At 36.5% G+C, this 19842-nt stretch overlaps 1 protein-coding gene across 2 annotated transcripts in view; it reads right to left on the bottom strand.

The window, feature by feature from the left end:
• SLC36A4 (solute carrier family 36 member 4) overlaps positions 1 to 19842 on the bottom strand; it is a 93913-nt gene that overhangs the window by 22917 nt on the left and 51154 nt on the right. The window contains exon 11 of one of the 2 annotated variants that reach the window (XM_071555890.1): positions 14152 to 14502. The exons of the other annotated variant lie outside the window; for it this stretch is intronic. Coding sequence (XP_071411991.1) covers positions 14408 to 14502 — 95 coding nt within the window. The 3' untranslated portion in view covers positions 14152 to 14407. Of the gene's footprint in view, positions 1 to 14151; positions 14503 to 19842 lie in introns of those variants that run through there. 2 annotated transcript variants of the gene reach the window in all.

The raw sequence follows: 19842 nt of genomic DNA, 5'->3' as shown, positions 1-19842 counted from the left end.
TTTTTAACTTGAGTTCAATGAAACATTTCACAAATACTAATAAGAAATGTCTTTTCCACCTTGTGTATGGTATAACCAATGTCAATGAAGACTTTCATGACATGAAAAGCAGAAAAATTAAAGTATGAATTGCTACAAAACCATGAGTGAAGTGAACACTTTCACAAAATTGCTGAAAAGCTCTCCCCAGAGAACTCTGATCCCCCTGATCATCCATTCTGCATCTGAAACTCACTACAGCTCTGCTCTAGTGCACTACTGGATACCTCACCTCTCCGTTTCCTACTCTTCTTTGTATTCCTACATATTGAGCAGATACAAATCATCACTGTACTTCGATTTTTGTGTCACATTTTGGTCTCCTAACTATTAAACAATGTACTGTAAATTATTTTGGCGTAAAGAAAGTTTCCTCTACAGAGAGTTCATACATCACACTTTTTTCCTTTCTGCTACAAAAATTTGCAGAATATAATTATGGGTATTGTCATTACATCATTACTATATTCAATCTCAATGTTAATTTCAGGCACATATGCATGAATGTGGATACAAAACAAATGGTTTAGTACATCATGACATTTTAGGACAAGTTTCTGGTAACTGAGTAATTAACATCACTACATATTTCAACTGATGCTATTTTCTGCCATTTTCTATTGCAAAACTAATAGTATTTTACAAATGCTTTATCTATTGTGATGTTTACTTATCTCACATTTGCAAGGTGCTCTACAATCATGATGCATGTGAAGCACCAGCATCAATTTTTCACATTGGCAAGGCTCTTGGAAAACTGTAATTGTAATGAAATTTCTTCACATTACTGCAGAAATAGTTGGAGAGAACTCAGTAATCTGTGACTAAGGCACTCCAACACATACCATTTTAACAATATGCACTACATGCTTGTTTGTCAGGACCATCTGACCAAACCCAGTAATTGTTAAAAGAATTAAATTGGGAACACTTTACCTAAAAAAAGAAAATAGCAGAACTAACTCTTTATGCAATGAAAAGTAGACCACATTAAGATCTAGTTCTACCACAAGCACACAACAAAAAGAAAGAAATTTTCACATGCCTGAGAGTACATTCCAGTACCAACTTTAAGTTGGCTGAATTTGGAAGACTGAATCACTCACAAGAAGCACCTATACATACCATCTGCCTCATCATCAGAATGATTTAACAAAATATGCTTATGTCGGGAATGTTCTAGATGTATTTTTAAAATTAAATGTTTGTGTATTTTTCTGTCTGCAGTCACATATTTCACTTTACTAATTATTATCTTGTTCCTCAAACTTTTTGCTGCAACAACTACTTGCCAGAGTGAGAGATTGCATTTATCCCCTCCAAAGGATGTTGATGGTGGTGATGCTACTAATTTTAGCATCATGGGTAAGAGCTTAGTGTTGAGCTGAATGAGTCTGGTCTTGTGATTTAAGCTAGACAGGGTAAATCTGTGTGACTCAGAAAATAATTAAACTGAAATATTAAGGAGTTCTAACACAAACCAAACCAGCAAATTTTGAAAAGTTTTGATGTATGCAATTTTGAGTCTTTTCTGAGTGATAACAAGCAACTCATCAGGAACCTGTAACTTTTTTCGTAGCAAATATTCTGTTTCCTTTAGCAACACCATTCCCATTGTCTACATAGACAGGAACTAACGTGCTCAGCTGTAGGACTGATTTTTGCCTATGTAGGTCCAAAGGCAACAGAAACCAGCAGATAAAGGAAAAAAATGCTATGAAAAGAGGAAAGGCTTACCCTTTTTGAGAGGCTGGTAGAAACAAAGAGTAGCCTAGAGCCAACCAGTGCCAAGCAGCTCCAGATCACGTTTACTGGCACAGGAAGGTACAAAACTGGGCACCCACTCTTTACTACTGGGAACTCCTCAGAAACAACAAGCATTTGCAAAGCATGATGGACAGGAGCCCTACACCTGCAAACCACTCTGTGACAGCTGAGTCATTTTATCACCCCTGTTGTTCACTGAACGTATTGATTTTAAAAACATTTCCAAATGACTGCAAAGCTGAAGGATTACATCTGTCTTGTTGGCTACGGGTGGATGGTCCAAATTTGCTGAATAGCCTCACAGTAATAATAGTAATGTTCCTTTTTGACAGATACCAGAAACTAAACTATGAAAACAATATTCAAACATCTACTGGGTGTCACAAATGTCAATCATCAAACAATCACCACTTTTCTTCAGTTACATGTCGAGTGACTCAGTGCTTCAGAAAATGAGGTAATTTTCTAGATCTAGGCTGTATCAATTGTAGGCTTTCATTCCTTAAAATGCTGCCATCTTATAAACCTAGTCAATAAATAAAGAAATAAAAAGGTGAATTTACAATTTAGACACATTCTAACATATACACCTTACCATTTGGCTGTCATAAATACAAAGACTTTTTATATGAGTTTTAGTAACTGGCTCCCTTGTGTCTTGCACCTCTTTCACTAATAAAGGTGTCTTAAGGGCTTATGTATCTATCCAGTGTTCCACTGAGTTGTGGCTCATAATGTTACACAGGAAATACTGGGATTTAAAAATGTACTCCTTCAACTAAATCTCACATTTACCCTTCTGACCTTATCTTCTTTATTTCAAATGTCTCCAAGTGTCAGTCTGGAATTCCAAAGTGCTGAATTAGCTTTGAAAACAAGTAGAACTGAGATCTAAAGAAAAGTTGCTCTTAAAACACTTAAATGTATTTTAAAATTGTATTTTTGGACCCAAAGGATGTACATCTGCATAGCTCATGAACATACTGGTGCACATTTGACAAAGAGCCATAAAGACAACTAAGGGATTGAACACTGTTCATGAGAGGAGGGACTGAGAGAGTAAGGACTGTTCAGCCTAGAGAAGAGATGTCTCAGGGAGAAATTGTCAGTGTGTACACACACCTGATGGGAGAAAACAAAGAATATTGAATCAGAATCTTCACAGAGCTGTCCAGTGAGAGGACAGGAGGCAGTAGGCACAAACTGAAATACAAGAATTTCTTCCTGAACACAAGGAAAAAACATCTTCACTGTCAGAGTGGTCAATCCTGTTACAACCCAACAGTTAAGTTTCATTGTGTAAACTTACAGGTATTAAAGATGGAAGAGTTGTTCAGATATAAAAACTGAAAATTATGTCTAGTTTTCTAAATTCTCATGCTCTCAAAACAAATCCTTATTACCAATGGTTCAGTCAATATTTCTGCAAGTAAAACGCTTACAATACTATTTGTATTTTAACAGTATTTATGGTGGAATATTTTAGAAAACATTGGATTTTTATATTAACAAACTGAATTTTTATATTAGGAAACTGTTTCACTTATGTGAAACTCCAATTTTCCATAGTTCTATGCACATGATGGAAATCAAATATTTAATACTGTTGCACGGTGAAGGGATTTCAAACCAATGAACTTTATGATGAGAAAAAGGCAAAACAAACACAGAAACTGGTAATAAAATAGATCTTGAAAGGCCATAGAAGCACATCTCTCAAGCCCTCTCAATACATACAAGCAGCCAGTTGAAATATTTAATAGCCCAGGTAACACTGGAGATCACAGAATGAGTTCCAAGGAAAGGACAACCAAAGTGTAACAGCTTTCTTAAAAGAGCAGATGTTTTCATGCAGAAAAGAACAGCAATAGTAGAATCCTTATATTTCCATTTTCTGTGGTCAGTGAACCACATCAAAACTCAGGGAATATTCTCCTAATGTTCAATATCCCCATGTAGGAGTTAGTTTTTCAGAGTCAAAGAAAAGTGAAGTGATTCTTGAAGCCATTACAGACACCTCATGTGCATTATCCAGCTCTCCAAAATACGCACTATCCTTCTTTGCTTATATTTTCAACCACCAGTTTCTAAAGAGTCTCTTCAAGATCCTCTAATTTCAGAGTTACCTGAAGTGCATACATGAGAGACACCATATCAGGACTTTCAGTGACTCCTGATTCAACCAAGGAATTGCCACCAACAAGGGACATATTTTATGGACTCTGCCCATAAACAGAGATTTCTAGTATCAGCACTGTGTTACTTGCAGATTTTTTAAAGTAAATTTTAGAATTCCTTTTTAACTTCCTACACCATCTTTGCAGAATCTCTGTCATCAACCAGTGGCACTCTGAGCCACGAAGATTAAAGAAGCAGGACACAGACTTCTCAATCCCCATTTTCCTCAAAGTATTTCCTGCATCATCTACATGCACAATAGCTGGGAATTTCTCTATGAACTGACTATGCTAACAGGACACAGAGAAATTCCAGTCTTCGATGAAACTGCTGGGTAGTTACTTAACCATGTCGTTCCTTGCCTGTTCTTTTTGTTTTCTATTAAGATCAAAGGTTTTATTAACAGGGATACATATTTTCTTCTCTGTGCAGAAAACATATAGTTCATTCATACATAAGTTATCATGTATAATGGTAAATATTTAACCCTTCATCAAGTTTCCAAACGAGAAGGACCACTGCCCCGGTGGTCAGGCAGGACCGCTGTGTCCCATGGAGCCTGGGAAGATGAAGACGCGTCATGGAACGACAGAAAAAGTCGTCCGTCAAATCTTGTTCAAAAATTCAGGTGGGCAAGTGGTTGGGGAAGAGATGGGGATAAGCTCTTCCATTTATATCCTTTCTAAGAAAGGGATTTGCCTTAATTTTTGGACTTTACAGTAGTTTTGAAAGTGGGCACAAGATAAGAGACCTTTTTTCCCGATGTTACGGCATTTAAGCTGTTTACGTGGGGGCCATGCTTAGAAGCCTCTGGTATAAACTCAAAAATAGGAAGAAACTTGCAAGGGATGCGTTGCGGGACATAAAACCCGAAGGGACTGCCGCGGTTTTCCGCGCTGGCCGCGATCAGCTCCCGCCCCCGCCACCGCCGCACCCCCCCACCCCCCCCGCGGGCCACCCTGGGGACACCTCTGGAGGTCGCACGCAGGCTCTGGCGGACGCCTTGCCTCTCCCCCCGCTCCCGCCGGCTCTCGCTGTGGCTCCGCTGCGAGGGCACTGCCCCCCCCTCCCGCGTCCCGCCGCCTCTTCTCGCTCCCGTCGCCTCCAGCCCCCCAGCCCTGGCCTCTGCCGTGCGGGTCCAGCTCCCGCCGCTTTCGGGGATCGCTGCACACTCCGCCGCTCCCGCTCGCCACCCTCCCCCCCCCCCAGCCGCCGTCCCTGCCGCCCTGCGAGGGGTCCCAGAATCGGCACAAGACAGAAAGACAGCACGAAACGAGAGTTGGGAGGAGAACTGTGCTTGCAAAAACAATAAGCCCCGTATTCCAGCTTTTCAATGCTGAGAGAATTTTTGCTGCGAAATTTGAAAATGGCGCTGCCACTCTGAGATGGGAGGGGCCAGTCCCCCCCTCCGATGGGGAGGGAGGCGGGCTCCCTCAGATGCGTCACCGTGGACAGGCGGAGCTTTGTAACATCATCAGCTCCTTGCACAGACCCTTGGGTAATGTAGTCTCGCAAAGGACTCTGGTTGTTGTGGTTCCAGCAAACCGCCGACAGTCTGCAAGCCTGTCAGTTAACCAGAAAGCAAGCAGCTTGAGTGACCTCACTTTAACAAACATCAGCCCAGCTTGCCTTTATGACAACGGAACACAAGCACCTGATGCCCTGCGGTCACAGCTTTACAATACATCATGCACAGACAAAATGCAGCATCTTTCTCCAGCAATTCAGAGAGCAACAGAGAAGCCTAGAAGAGATCTCTTGAACTGATTTCTTTGTTAATTTTTAGCTTTTCTTAAATGGTTATAGAGTGTTCTAAGCATTTAATAATTTCGAGAAAAGTTTCTATTTTTGTCTCCACAGGTTGAAGTCAGCGATGGATAAGAACAGCCAGTTTCCTCTGACTGAATCCAGATCAGTTATCTGAACATCTGAGTGACCGATTAAAGCTTTTAATTTGATCTTTCAGATTCAAAATTCATAACACCTGATAGTAATTGATGTGTTTCCATTTGTTAGTATTAAGCATTTTCAAAAAGCTCTTTTTAGGAGTGCCAAAGTGAATTAAAACACATAATGGTTTTAGTTCTATAGCATTAGATTGGTTAGGATATGTTCATTTAAATACAAGAATGCATATTTACCACAAGTAACACTAGAATTATAAGACTTAGAAGTGTTAAGATCTGTTCTTATGAATGTAGGATTCAATGCAACATGACCAGTTTATAGAAATAATGTTGTGTGGTGTTGTTATATTTCTGTTACAGTTTTTAAGTTTTTCTTGGTGCACCAATAACAATAGAAAATAGACATGTTAGGAAAATAAGGATTTTAGGTAAAATCGAATAGTGTTTTTAATTTGTTAATAAATTAAGATGTTAAGCAGAATAAGTTAAGATTTGAAGTGTTAATTGAGTTAGCAGAGTAATGTTAATTTGGTTAAGGTTTAAGTCATTAGAATAAGGTTGCATTTATAGCTTTTAAGTGTATTGTCAAATAGTACTTTCACTAAATATTCTAAAAATAAAAAGGAGGAGAAAACTATGGAAAAAGCAAAAAGAGAAAAAGAAAAATGGTAATAAATAAATAAATAATTCTCTGAAGCTCAAAAAAAAAATCAGGGGAGAACACTAGTGACATTAATATCAGAAAAAGAATAAAGTAGTAAAAGTGAAAGAACTGCAAGTGAAAAAGCTAGTGATCAATAAATGCTAGCTAAACAAATTGCTCTAAAAATGACTTATAGATTTTTTTGGTGAATTTTTTGATGGTGACAATTCTGCTGCAGTTAACATCAGGTACAGTAGCTTTCAGCTAAGGGCCCATGCTGAAGTGCTGCTGCTATCAGGTGCAGTAGCCTTCTCCTTAAGGCCCATGCTGAAGTGCTACTGTCATTTTTGTGGCACAATTACAAAGAATTGTCAGGATAACTGTGTGTGTGTGTATCTATTCTCTGAGGTCTGAAATGACTGATGAATGCATCTTTAAAGACCAAATAACTACCTGAAAAATTTAGGTGCCTTGTCTTACCATTGATGTAGATGGCATTAGGCATGCATAATTGAAAATAGAGTTGCTTTTGATTTTCTTTGCTTTCAGTACAGCTTTTAGCTCCAAGCCTTAGTTTTGAGGAATTTGATGGATGTGCTGCATTACTTTGTCAGATCATTCAGTATCGTTTCATGCAAATTTAAGATACCTGAAAGACTATATGTAAAAGCTAATGGTAACATCATCTGCTTTTGATTTTTGGTTGAAAAGACTAGGCTTTAGTGGTTGGTTATTCAATTTTCTGAAAGAAGGCCTAACAACTGGTTTTAGTCACTGTATTTTTTTTAGTTCTATTGCTTTGTCTATTGTAGTGTGTTACAGGCATACTTCACAAGTCAATGCTATAAATCTGAATTGCTCAAAATAAAGAAAGGGGATTTGTTGTTACAGTAAAATCAAAAGTGAGCAATTCAGATCTATAGAAAACCCTGTGAAACTTAGCTATCAGCCAGAAGAAGCAAAGAGCTCAGCTGCTGCTGGCTGATAGGGAGGTGGTTTACTCCCCAAGAATTCACATAATGGGAGTTCACAGGACTCTGCAGGTCCACGAAAATAGCCAGGATGAAATAATATAAACATGGGACTTGTGAGAGATAGGTTCTAACCAATTGAAATATCTAGCATGGTGGTGTGTAACTCTTTAAGCCAATATGCCATAGTCCTAACCCTATATAAACTGTGTGCTTTGTGTAATAAATTGTCTTCACTATGAATCTCATAGATTGGTGTGAAGTCCAGTTCCTCCGCTGTTTATTTTTAGTTTACTTTAAGTATTTTACTATTTATATTTTTTCTTTAAAACTTACAATATCCTTTCCAGTACCCATTGTCCAATATCCATTAACAATGCATCATTTTCAAGTATGATAAATTTGTGAAAGAAGAGAGGCATCATAAATTGCCTTTGGCTAGAAAAAAGAAAAACTATGGATATTCATTTAGATCATAATGATGAAATTGAAATTACATGAGGTTTTGTTCACGGTTCTGAATATATTAAACATATTACCACCTATTATCTAACTTTACTTTTTTCTCTTTTATACATACATACATTTTATATATATTAATCCATGCACCAACCAAATTCTCCAGTATCAGATAAAAAGATTGTTACAGGTATCTAAGCACGTGGTTTTACAGAAATTTAGATATTTTAAGCAGGTCATGGAAAAGTGATCTGAAGAGAGAAATACATTTACTGGAAGAGAAATGCAGAAAGTGCCTTGGCACTTTAGTACATGAAACACTGCTAAGGAACTTACCACCAATTAGGGTAAAGGTTAACTAGGCCTTTAGCTATTATGCATGTTTTTGATTCCAGCCATTATTTTGGTGATTTCTTGTCTTACTGCATACACTATAACCTGCAGTATAAGGAATAATCACCTACCCTCTGCTGCTGTGTGAGACTCAATGAACCTGACTTTATACCAGAGTGGTTAGGGTCTGTTTCATAAATCGTCTCTCTTTAATGTTCTGTGCTCTGCATAAGAAATACACAGGAATATATCTGAATATATGTAATAGTCTGTTTTGTTGCATAATGCATTTTGCAATATTTTTCACTGTGATATTATTAGAGAAAATTATTTTGATTCTCAGCTTGTGGGATAACTTTATAGATGTATATAAACCAGCAGGCAGCTTTATGGAAATGCTAAATATTTTCAAACCATAGAACAGCAAATATTAATGATATCCTAAATAGAAACTCCTTCACTTTTCTCTGAAGCATCTAAAGACTCAGCAGCCTCAAGTGAACTATGTTGAATATAACCCTACCAGTTTTTCCAGGACCTTCATTTGCAAAATGTAGCTATTCCAAGTGACAGCTGAATAAATAAGTTACAAAAAAAGTTAGCTATAACTTCTCTCTGCTACCTTTTATCTAAGAGGGCACCTTCAATAACAAGAAGAAACACAAGCTTGCCTGCATGCCTAAGGATGTAACTTCTTATTATGTTTCTTATGCTGGAGTGATGGGCAATACACAGCACTGAGAAACGATCTTGAACTTGCTCCATGAATGCTGTTTGGTTCATGACTTTTAGATGTAATTTGCAAAATCAAGAAACACAAAACCCAAGATGCTTTTGAGAAAACATATCACGCTGTTTATTATATGCAGTCCTTTGTCATAAAGAAGTCGAAGACTGATCAGCTTTAGTGAATTTAAAATGCTACCCTGCACTTTGGTAACCAAATCAGGAATAGTGCATTCTTGTTTTATTTTCCTATCAAGCACTTTGTTCATATTTAATCATAGCAATTATTTCAATTGTGCTTACCCCCTGTAATTTTATGTTACATACAATGACAGTTATTTGAGCTAAAACAATTGCTCATAACAATTTGTGTGTTTATTTTTATTGTGTCTATTGTCATTGCAAAAGCAGAGCACTCAAAGTTATGCATATACAGACCATTTAATAACTAAGCTGTTCTTTTCCTTGGGATTCAACCACTTATTAAAGAAAAAAATCCCACAACTATGCACATAATGAAAAAGTAAATTAAAATAATAAGTTATCTTCTTACTCCTCTGATAATTGCTAGTAAAAGTTGTAAGAGTACTATGAATTTTTTTCTTTTTTTTTTTTTTTTTTTTTCTTTTGCTAAGGAATGGGATTTAAAGACAGATATATTTACCAGTAAGGGTTAGCAAGAAACTGAATTCCACAGAGCTGAATTTGGGCTTAAGCCAGAAAGCACTTGTTTATCTTCACATACTCTCTCCCTCAACCCAGTACATCCTTGTAAAAATACAGAGACCAGAACTGCACGACACTCAAAGCCAGAGAAAATCATGTTTTATATGGCAGCAAAACAATGTCCTCTGTCTTGCTTTGTGACAATTTCATTGGCCTTTTTGCTGCTGGTGGTGGGGCTATTGAGCTCATGGTTTCAGAAATCTCCTGACAATGATTCCAAGATCCCTTCCCAAATTTTAATGCATCCTCCTGTGTCCAGTGTTACCATAAAGCACAATTTAAACTACTTGCCCCTTGATGGAGAAAAGAAGGGAGATATTATAGCACCTTCCAGTACCTAAAAGGGGCTTAAAGGAAAGCTGGAAGGACTTTATTTTCAAGGGCCTTTTTTCAAGAACAAGGGGTGATGGTTTTAAACTAAAACAAGGTCAATTTAGATTAGATACAAGGAAGAAATTATTCACTGTGAGGGTGGTGAAGCACTGGAACAGGCTGTCCAGAGAAAGGGTGAGCGCTCCATTCCTGGAAGTGTTCAGGATCGGGCTGGATGGGGCTTGGAGCAACTTGGAATATAGCAGGGGGTTGGAACTAGATTATCCTTAAGGTTCCTTCCAACTCAAACCATTCTGTCATACTCTTTAAAAACTGTCACCAACAGATGCTCATAACCCAGTCATAAACACAAAAGAATATACATAAAAATAGGGAAGTTAGTGCTCTGTATTTAAAATTGGTTTTTTTGACCAAAGTGCAAGAGACTGTACGAACATTAGCATTCTTTTATACTCTATATTAAAAAATATTATCTTTAATATGAAGTATTGGAAAATGATTCCTACACTCCGTCTTTTTAGTTCGAGATACAATATACCAACTGTAATTTAATTATAGCCTGCTTGTATTAACATGTGAAATAAAACATGGTAAGAAAGGATCCTTAAACCCAGCAGACAAAAGGTAAGCAAGAATGGCAGCCAAAAGCTAAACAACAACACAGAAAAGGAAAATTTTTAAATACACAAACAAAAGAGCAAGGATAGTAACTCACTAGGATCCATCTTTATAATCCAGATGGATATGCCTGACACTTCAAGTATTTTTCTCTGCTTGGAAACAGACACCACCAGAGTTACACGGAATGGTAGCTCCTTCTAGCAATTAAAAAAAGCTATAAAGAGCTGTTTCTACAACAGTGACTCATGGAAATGTACCTGGCAAGACCCAAAAAACAAAGGATTCTGGTCCTTTTCCTCCTACTGAACAAACTTTAATGTTGCCAAGTAATTCACAGTTTCTTGTAATACCACAGCAGACTGCTGTATCCTCAGAAGGCAGGTTAATTCATCACTACTCCACAGTTTATCTGGCACAAAGCTGAATAAGAATTAGATCTTAGATATCCAGCTCAAGAGAGCCAAAAAACGAATAATTTTACTTTTCATTCATGATACTTTCAACTTTCCTTAACCTCAACTACCTGCCTTGCAATTTCTTTCTGGCTTACTAAATATTATTTAGAATTGAATGTTAAAAAATTAGGTCACTGTACAGACAGTGCTTTAATTTATGTAATGAGTTTCAAAATTATTACCCTGTTTTCCCAAGCCTAATAAATCCAGAATCTGTGTTTCTGCAATCAACACTCATTCAGGTCTCTGAGCTGCATATTAACTCTAATGGACTCTTCCACAAAATAAGTAACTTCTAGATGGCAACCTTAAAACAAGATCAAAATGTTAAAGCACACTCCACATACATTTAGAATGTACATTTAACTGAACAATAAATTTGTTTAGCTTAGTCTGTATATCTAAGTACTGGGTCTTAAAATTAAAGTCCTGCCAGACTCTCAGTGGTGCACTTTGCAGCAAGTATTGCAATCATTTTGCTTCCACATTCCAGTAGGAAATATAGTCTGTAATTATCAAATAGGGGTAATTAAAGGAAACATAAGCCACGTAATTGCAGCTCGCTTGACCAAATCACTTAGACTTTAGATCTGGAATATATTGTGTCAAGTTGATTATTTCTCATCATAATAATGGCTCATTTCATACATTTATACTAATAATCTTCTGGCTTCCTGTCTAATATTACTGATGAGTTATGTCAAACAAAGTATAAAATAAAGGCAGACAAAAATCAAAAACTAAAATAAGCACAAAGTTACAAAATAAAAAGTTTCTAGTTACTGCATAAACAGTGGATAAACATAGAACAAGAGACTGAGTGGCTTTACAAGAAAAAAGTAAAAATGGAGGTTGAGATCTGAAAGGAGGATGCAACTAACAGTATCATGGGCAAGGACCAGGGAGTGGAGTGAAAAAGCAGTAGTTCACAGAAGCAGGGCTGAGTTATGCTGAAGAACTAAAATGTGTTGATGTTAATCCACCCAAGACAAAGCAACTTATGGGGTATATGTTTATAGAACACTGTATACACCCAATTACTTTGGAACCTGCCTTTGAACCAAGCAGTCTTCATAAGGAGGTTCATACCAGTTTATTAGGACAGCAATGTGATTTTAAGTATTTTTTACCAAGGTAAGAACTATAGTGCAGACAACCTTACCAGAACACCCATTGTGAAATAAGAACATAATTTAACTTCAAAGATCAAGACATAAAATTTTTATTTTGATGTTTGCAGAACAGCTTTATCAGTGAGCAATTACTGCAAGTCAAAAGACAATATATTCCATCATTTTTTGAATGGAAAAATACAGAAAACAGTCAAACACAGAAGAGGGAGGCTGTGCAGATTAGTGAAACCAATCTGCTCTTCTCTGATTGAATGTCAGTGCTAGCATGATGAAGAATATGGGATTGCATGCTATGATGGCATAAAGAAAACGACAAGGATATTCTATATCAGTAAGCAGTGAGATGTTAATTTGACTCATGTATCATAAAAACATACCATAAAGATAAACCCCTTTCTACCCTCATCTCCTAAACTCCAGAACACAGCTCTTCTGCTTGTGCCAGGAAAAAGGTCTGGGGCCACAGCACAAAGGAAAGAACAAACTAATGAATCCTTGAGCATAATGTTGAAAATGTAAGGATTAAAAAGTGAATGGGATGCCTCTTGTGCTCTTGTGGGTTCCTCAGACTTTCTGTAAATCAATTTTGCTCATTATCACAACATCTATAATGAGGCACCTTATCAAGTGAAAAAGTACAGATAAATATTCAACAATATTTGACTCAACCAACTAAGCAAAGCATGGCGTGCTATTACTTTTGGTATTCCCATTAACTCAATATACCTTTTCACCTCTGTGTTGTTACATATCAAAAGGGAGGAAGGAAGAGAGATGCCAATCTCCTGGAAAAATGGGAGATTTTTAAAATGTCAAGCACTGTTACCTATTTCCTCTTAACTGTGAACTAAGAAACGGGTGGTTTTCCATGTGCCAAATCCTTTACTTTCCCCTTAGGAATCTTTGGATCTTAAATGAAATTTCAAGCCTGTGAAGCACTGGATAGATGCAAAATGTATAAGGGGTAAGTACAAAAATAGCTGCTCCACTCAAAAGCATGACAGAAAATCACTGGCTCGTGGATGACATTTAAGAAGAAATGCAACAAATTACCTTCTAAGCCAGTTCATGCACAGAGTAACAATGGGCTGAAATAATGGAGACACACCAATGCATGAATTATTGAAATACTACAAGTTTACTTCCCATAAGCTAGAGAATATATACCTATATTTGTTATTTGGACAAAGAATTTTCGTATCACTCCTTGATTATATTTGTAAGCACACAGATGGAAAACAAAGTGGAACAAAAAAACAAAAGCAGGCTTGATTAGTTTTAAAATTATGGTTAGAAAGGGAAAACAGGATTCAGCTGCAGGAAAATAAGCATGATATTCACCATGACCCTGTTCTTCCTGAGTAGGATTCATCATATCAAATGCTGGATATATTTCTCACCTATATTCCTTCAAACACACCAAAGAAGAAAATAAACACTTCTTTGGCCCAGTTCAACTTGTCCAGAAGCAAACATGTAAACTAGATCGGACAAACTGTGTCCTTCCAATCATCTGTTCCTCTCTGCTGCTTACAAGGAGTCTGGCTAATGTGACCATTGCAGGTGCAGAGATACAGAGTTCTGCAGCTAAACTAGATGACTCAACCCACACAGTGCTTTGCAACATATGCCACACGTGACCTCAAATCTCCAGAGCATGGACTGACAGGCAGGTTTACACTGTAAATGGTGTTATGAATCTCCAACTTGCACTTCACCATAAAAGAATACAATTTGCAAAGAAGACTGTAAAAAGGAGTCATAAATTCTTTTTAAAAATAGTAATAATTAAAATGTTACTTTAGGTATTTTTTAAAAATCTAAAAATATTTATTGCCACAGAATAGGAACAACTGCTTCAGAATATATAAATGCATTGCAAAACTATTTTGTTCTTAAATGGGTTTTTTTTTGTAAATAATGAAAAAAAGTCTCAAAAAGAAAAACCAAACAAATTTTATGACAAAGATATTAATGATATTTTAAATTTTCTTATTACAAATCTTTCCAAATTTTCCACTTTTCACCTTAATCACAAATCACAGAGTCACAGAATGGGTCAGGTTGGAAGGGCCTACAGTGGGTCATCTGGTCACACCTTGCTGCTCAAGAAGGGTCATTCTAGAGTGCATGGCACAGGATTGAATCCAGACTGTTCTTGAATATCTCCAGTGAGGTATTCAGGCCCATACTTTTCTTCCTGTCCCATACCTACAAACATTTTTGCAAAAGAACTGCACTTCAAAATCTGAATTTACTCACAGAATCCTAATTAACCCCTGAACAGAAGGAAGTCCACCCTACATGATAGTAATTAAACGAAGCAAAAGAGATAAAAGCAGGACTTGTTTTAACTTCTCAGGAATTTACTTCACAACCTTAATTTTCTGTATAAGGTTTTTAAAATATAAGAGTTTGCCATGATGAATGCTAACACAGACCACTCTGCTGGTCCCTACAGTTATATCTAGTAAATATATTCACAAGTCAATGTCTCTAGAACAGCCAGCAATAAGAAGCACTTCTAGCACCATTCAAATAATCCGTAACACCTAACCATTAATTATAAACCACAGACATCTATATTAAAATAATACATTAAAATACAGTTAAAAATTAATATTTGGACTATTAAAAAGAACATTAGTTATTATATGTACATAAATTAACGCCTATACCAACAGCAACTCATAAGATGTGACAAAATTCATAACGGCACATCAAAAGAAAGGAATCATAATCAGGATATAACCATGAAATTAAGAAATTTATTCTTCTTGGAAAGACACTCAAAAAAGTTGCAAGAAACTGATTTCACAAATCTATTTCTCATGCCTCAGGGTATGTCCAAACCCCACACAATTATACCTATTCTCATCACTCAAAACCACAGCACAGGATCTTCTACTAGGAAGTAGGAATTATGCTCACCCTAAAAAAAATTAAAAAACCCCAAATCCAACCAAAACCCCATTACATACTGGAAAAAAATTAACTGAATTAATAAAATATTTCATTTTATTCCTTTGACAATTCATAAACAATTACTTTGTATTTAAGCCAATTTGGAGGAGCTAGTTAGCAGTCCACACAAATATTCTAAATCCCATCTGGAAATTTCTTAATTCACAGATTTAGCTATTCAATTTTTCTGTCATTAATATTACCCTTTAAAATGAACAAACTGTTATTAAAAATATCATTGTCTAACAACTGATACATAAGCCACTGCTATATAAATAATTATCACTTTATCCGATCCATATAGATCTTAAAACTCCTTCCTGTTACCTCTCCTGCAGCTCCCCTGAGCAAGTATTTTATTGGCACAATGTCATTAATCAGTGTAAGACATCTGGTAGACATCATCTCATGTCTAATTATTCAGCATGAAAAACTGTTCTTTCCTAAAACCAGGTACAGTTAAAATGGGGAAATATTTAGAAAAGTGTGACTGATAAATTCACCTGAATAATGTATTTATTCTTCTCTTGGTAAAATTATACACTAAGCTCAGACTTAATGACAAGCAGCTCCCTAACAGCTCCATTTATGCTCAGCTGGATCAGCCCTTCAATTAAATTTCTTTCATTTCAAGCTAATAATCAAAACAACTGACAATTCAAAGGTATCTCCACATCCACATGCAAATGCAGTATTTCTTCACTTTCATTTTAACAGAAGAACGTTGGCTACAGGAATAGAGCCCTAAATTAAGCTATTAAAATAATAATCTATACTTCTTGACAGAAGATACTATTAATGCTTAACTCCAGTTTTATCCATTATATTTTCTGATGTTCTTCAGCAGCATTTACCAATTCACAAAATAAATTATTTCACTTTAAATTATTTAAATTATTTCACTTTAAACTAATAAATATCTTTAAACTAATAAATCAAACACAACTTATTGTTTAAAAATTAAACTACTGCTTAAATTGTTCTCTTCTATTTTACTCCTTTACTTCTTCATGGATTTGCTGCCAGCATTTCAGATGAAATATTTTCTCAATACAACTTTTTTTTTCCATACTCCTTCCAACACATCCAGCAAGTACATTTAATTTCACTGCCCTTCAGTCAGAAGATAGGAATAAGCCTTTGCTAGACAGTAAGATACATTTCCATTCTATTGGTAATTTACAGTCTTGCCCCATCCTAAATTTCTTAACCACAATTTTTACTGTGAGGCATTAACAGAAGTAAGTATGTTTGATGCCATTTCACATCAATACTGACTAATGCTTGGCAGATCTTCTCTTGATCTCCAAGTGCTCAGTGTATTTTGAAGATGATAACATGGGACAATTAATTGCTCAAGCTCAACAAATCCTCTCCAAACTCTCCCCTCCAAGAATCATCATGATCTCAGTGCCAGATAAGCAAGAGGGAGTGAAAAACTCTCATGATACTAAGGCAGTTTATTTCAAGCAATGCACTGAACAGAACTTCTTTGAGTAAAGGGCTTTTCTCCTTGTTTTCCCAGATAAACTGGCCTCTCAAAAGAAAGAACTTACATCATTGTATGTAACAATATTAAAAAATTTTTAAAAATGCATCCAGGATGGTCCAGTTTCTTCAGAAGCAAACTAAAAAAGCTTCACACTTTAACTGTTAATTTCCAATGTGCTGGAGCCATAATCCTATCACTTAACAGGCTTGACTAAGGGCTGAACCATGAGTATGATGCCCAATACAAGCAGATGCAGCAAACACAGATCCAAACTATTTCTGGAACTTGTGCTTTAAATATGCAAAATCAACACTATAAAAATTTCACCCTGACAAATGTTTTGAAGTCCTGTAGTTATCTGGCATTCAAATACCACAAACACTAAGCAAAACCTGTGAGAAAAATAAATGAAAAGCATTTACCCTTCAAATATAAACACATATGCAACAGTAACAGAATCTATGGCAACCACGAGGATGTGGCTATACTGTCTGAGCACAATCAGAGAGATCTTTAGTCCTCTCATGTCTTACAAGGAGTGTCTGCAACTAATTCAGTGACCTGAACTGACCCCCCCAAAGGACAAAGTTGGCAAGTCATGAGGCAGAGACTGCAAGACAGGCAGCTGCTGGAGATCCCTTGGCACTCCACATGGCACTCCTGTACTGATGCACTTCTAAGTACAACCCAAAGGCAGTTAGTGAGCATTCACAAATACTGCACTTGCATATCTGTTCTCAGCACTTTTATATCCTGTGGTGGCTCTTGTCCTATTCCTTCTATTTGTATGTGCTCCTAATTTCTAACTTTGCCCACTACAGTGATGCTTAGCCCAATGTTCAACCCTATTTCTTCCAGCTAGCTACAAGTCTAGCTTCCACCTGCTTTCAACGACTACCAAATCCAGTCTCCAGCTCTAAGCTGGATTTTAACACAAGCCTAGCACACCCCTCCACTCAGTGCACAAGGTGCTCACCTGAGTTTGTAAAACAATGGCTTAGTGTCAAGATTTGTGAAGTATGGTAGGATCTTCCAACTTGCTACACCACATATAGTGAAATCCAAAATACAGTATGTCTCTTGCAAATGAAATAGAAGTCTTCAGTATCAAAGCAGAAACTCCTCATTTCCCTCCTTTTTCTTAAAATTCAAAAGTATCTGACTTGCATTTTTACCCATGCAATACTAAGATGATATTTTAACACTAAATTGGAGGAAGGAAAAAAAGAAGTAAGAAAAAAGTCTGCCACATCATTTGCGCTCACTGTGTCCTTGTTCAAGAAGTATCAGCAATGGGCTATAACCAAAGGAAGAGCATGCTTTTGCCAGTCTAGTATGGTCCCAGTAAAAACATTTCCTAGTATTTGCTTTTACCTAGAATAATGTCAGAGTCTAGAAAAAGCTGGCCAAAACAGACATGAAATTTCAGACAGCTACTGTGAACATTGTTCTTAAACCTATTTGTAACTTTTCCAGTATGGTAACAGCAGTCTTTCAAACACCTTTAACTACCAGTTTTGTCTAGAAAGAGTCCAGATTATCTCACTGCTCCTTGAGAATGGCTCAGCAAGCCAAGACTGAACTCATTCCAGAGCAATAACCACTAAGGCCAGACATGCCCTTCCCAAGGGCTGGGTACATCCCTCCCTGTCCCAGGTCCAAAGGCTTGGCCAGGACTGCTGATATTAGGAGTCAAGTGTACTTCCAAAACTATCCATCAGATAAGGCCTCTTTTGTGAAACAAAAACAGAGGAAGCAGAACATACAAAAGGTACTTGTGATAATTCTCCTGCAATGCTAAGTGTCCCAAAGTGAGCAAGTTAATAATGAAAAGCCCCAAGAAACACATATGGCTTTTTGGTTCACATTACATCTCCAGCAATTTGCTAAGTCCTTACTTAAAAGAAACCTTTTCAGACCAGTAAAAACAAAAAAACCCTCCAGGGTCTGTTTTTCCCCAAGTTTTTCATATGCTGCAAAACCAAAACAATTACATAATTTTTGAGTAATGCAAAAGCCCTCCAGATCAGTAATAACTGATTTTTCAAGTCTTCTCCTAAAAAGCTAATGGATTACTTACAACACAGCTGAAGATTCTCTTCTCAGAGAATTATTTTCAAGCTAGCAGAGTCCCTTTAATCAGTGTATGACCTCTGAATGGTCCAGACATTACAGCATATTCCGTCACTGATATCAAAACCATTCAATTTCTAAAATTCAATTTAGAAGGTTTTGGATTTTTTCTTTCCATTAAAGAAACACTTTCTGCATAATTTTAGGAATTATGTTCTGCACTTGGACAAAGTGAAGCTAAGTGAAGAGTCAAGCTATTTAAATCAATTTTGTTTAAAACCAGCGCCTCAGTGAAAAATGACAAATAGAAGATGACTGTAAGCATGGAAGCTTATACAACTGTTGGTGAAAAAATATTATAGATATGTATTGTATGCATACAATTCATAGAAACCACTTAAAAAAACTGAAATGACGAGGATAAATACTACATATCACACAATAGCCTGGAAAATATCAAACATTTAAGAACAAACTTTAATTCTACTTCTTTGTGTCTTGCACCAAACACCTGAAACACTTCAGCAGGTCCATTTTAGAAATACATATCACAGCTAAGCTTCAGTGGTATAAACCAGTTCCAATTACCCTACACATATTTTTCCAAGAAAGAAATATATAGGATTCTAATGCTATATCTTATTATAGATAAATGGCTCTTTTATATTTATTTAATTATTTACATATATATAGCTAATTTTCTTTCCTTTTTCCACTTTCTTTTCTTGAGGACTTCCCCAGTTTTCCATTTTCAGACCACTCAGTAATTACAAAGGTTGATAATAAAATGAAGAGAAAACCCCACAAAAACCTATGGCTGAATATTATGAAGCCATTTATAATTTTCCTAAGTCAAACAGGGAAATGTGCCTTTAAGCCTATTCACACTGGCTCTTCTCATTAGACACGCATATAAAATATCTTTCACCTACAAACTCTTAAAACCTTTGGCTGTAGACAATAGTTTGGATCTACAAGACTCTCAGCTTTTCCAATCTATTGTGGTATCATTACCCGGGCAG

This window comes from Pithys albifrons, chromosome 1 (genome assembly GCF_047495875.1).
Source record: "Pithys albifrons albifrons isolate INPA30051 chromosome 1, PitAlb_v1, whole genome shotgun sequence".
NCBI classification, from domain to species: Eukaryota; Metazoa; Chordata; class Aves; order Passeriformes; family Thamnophilidae; genus Pithys; species Pithys albifrons.
This window is presented reverse-complemented; position numbering and strand designations above follow the sequence as displayed.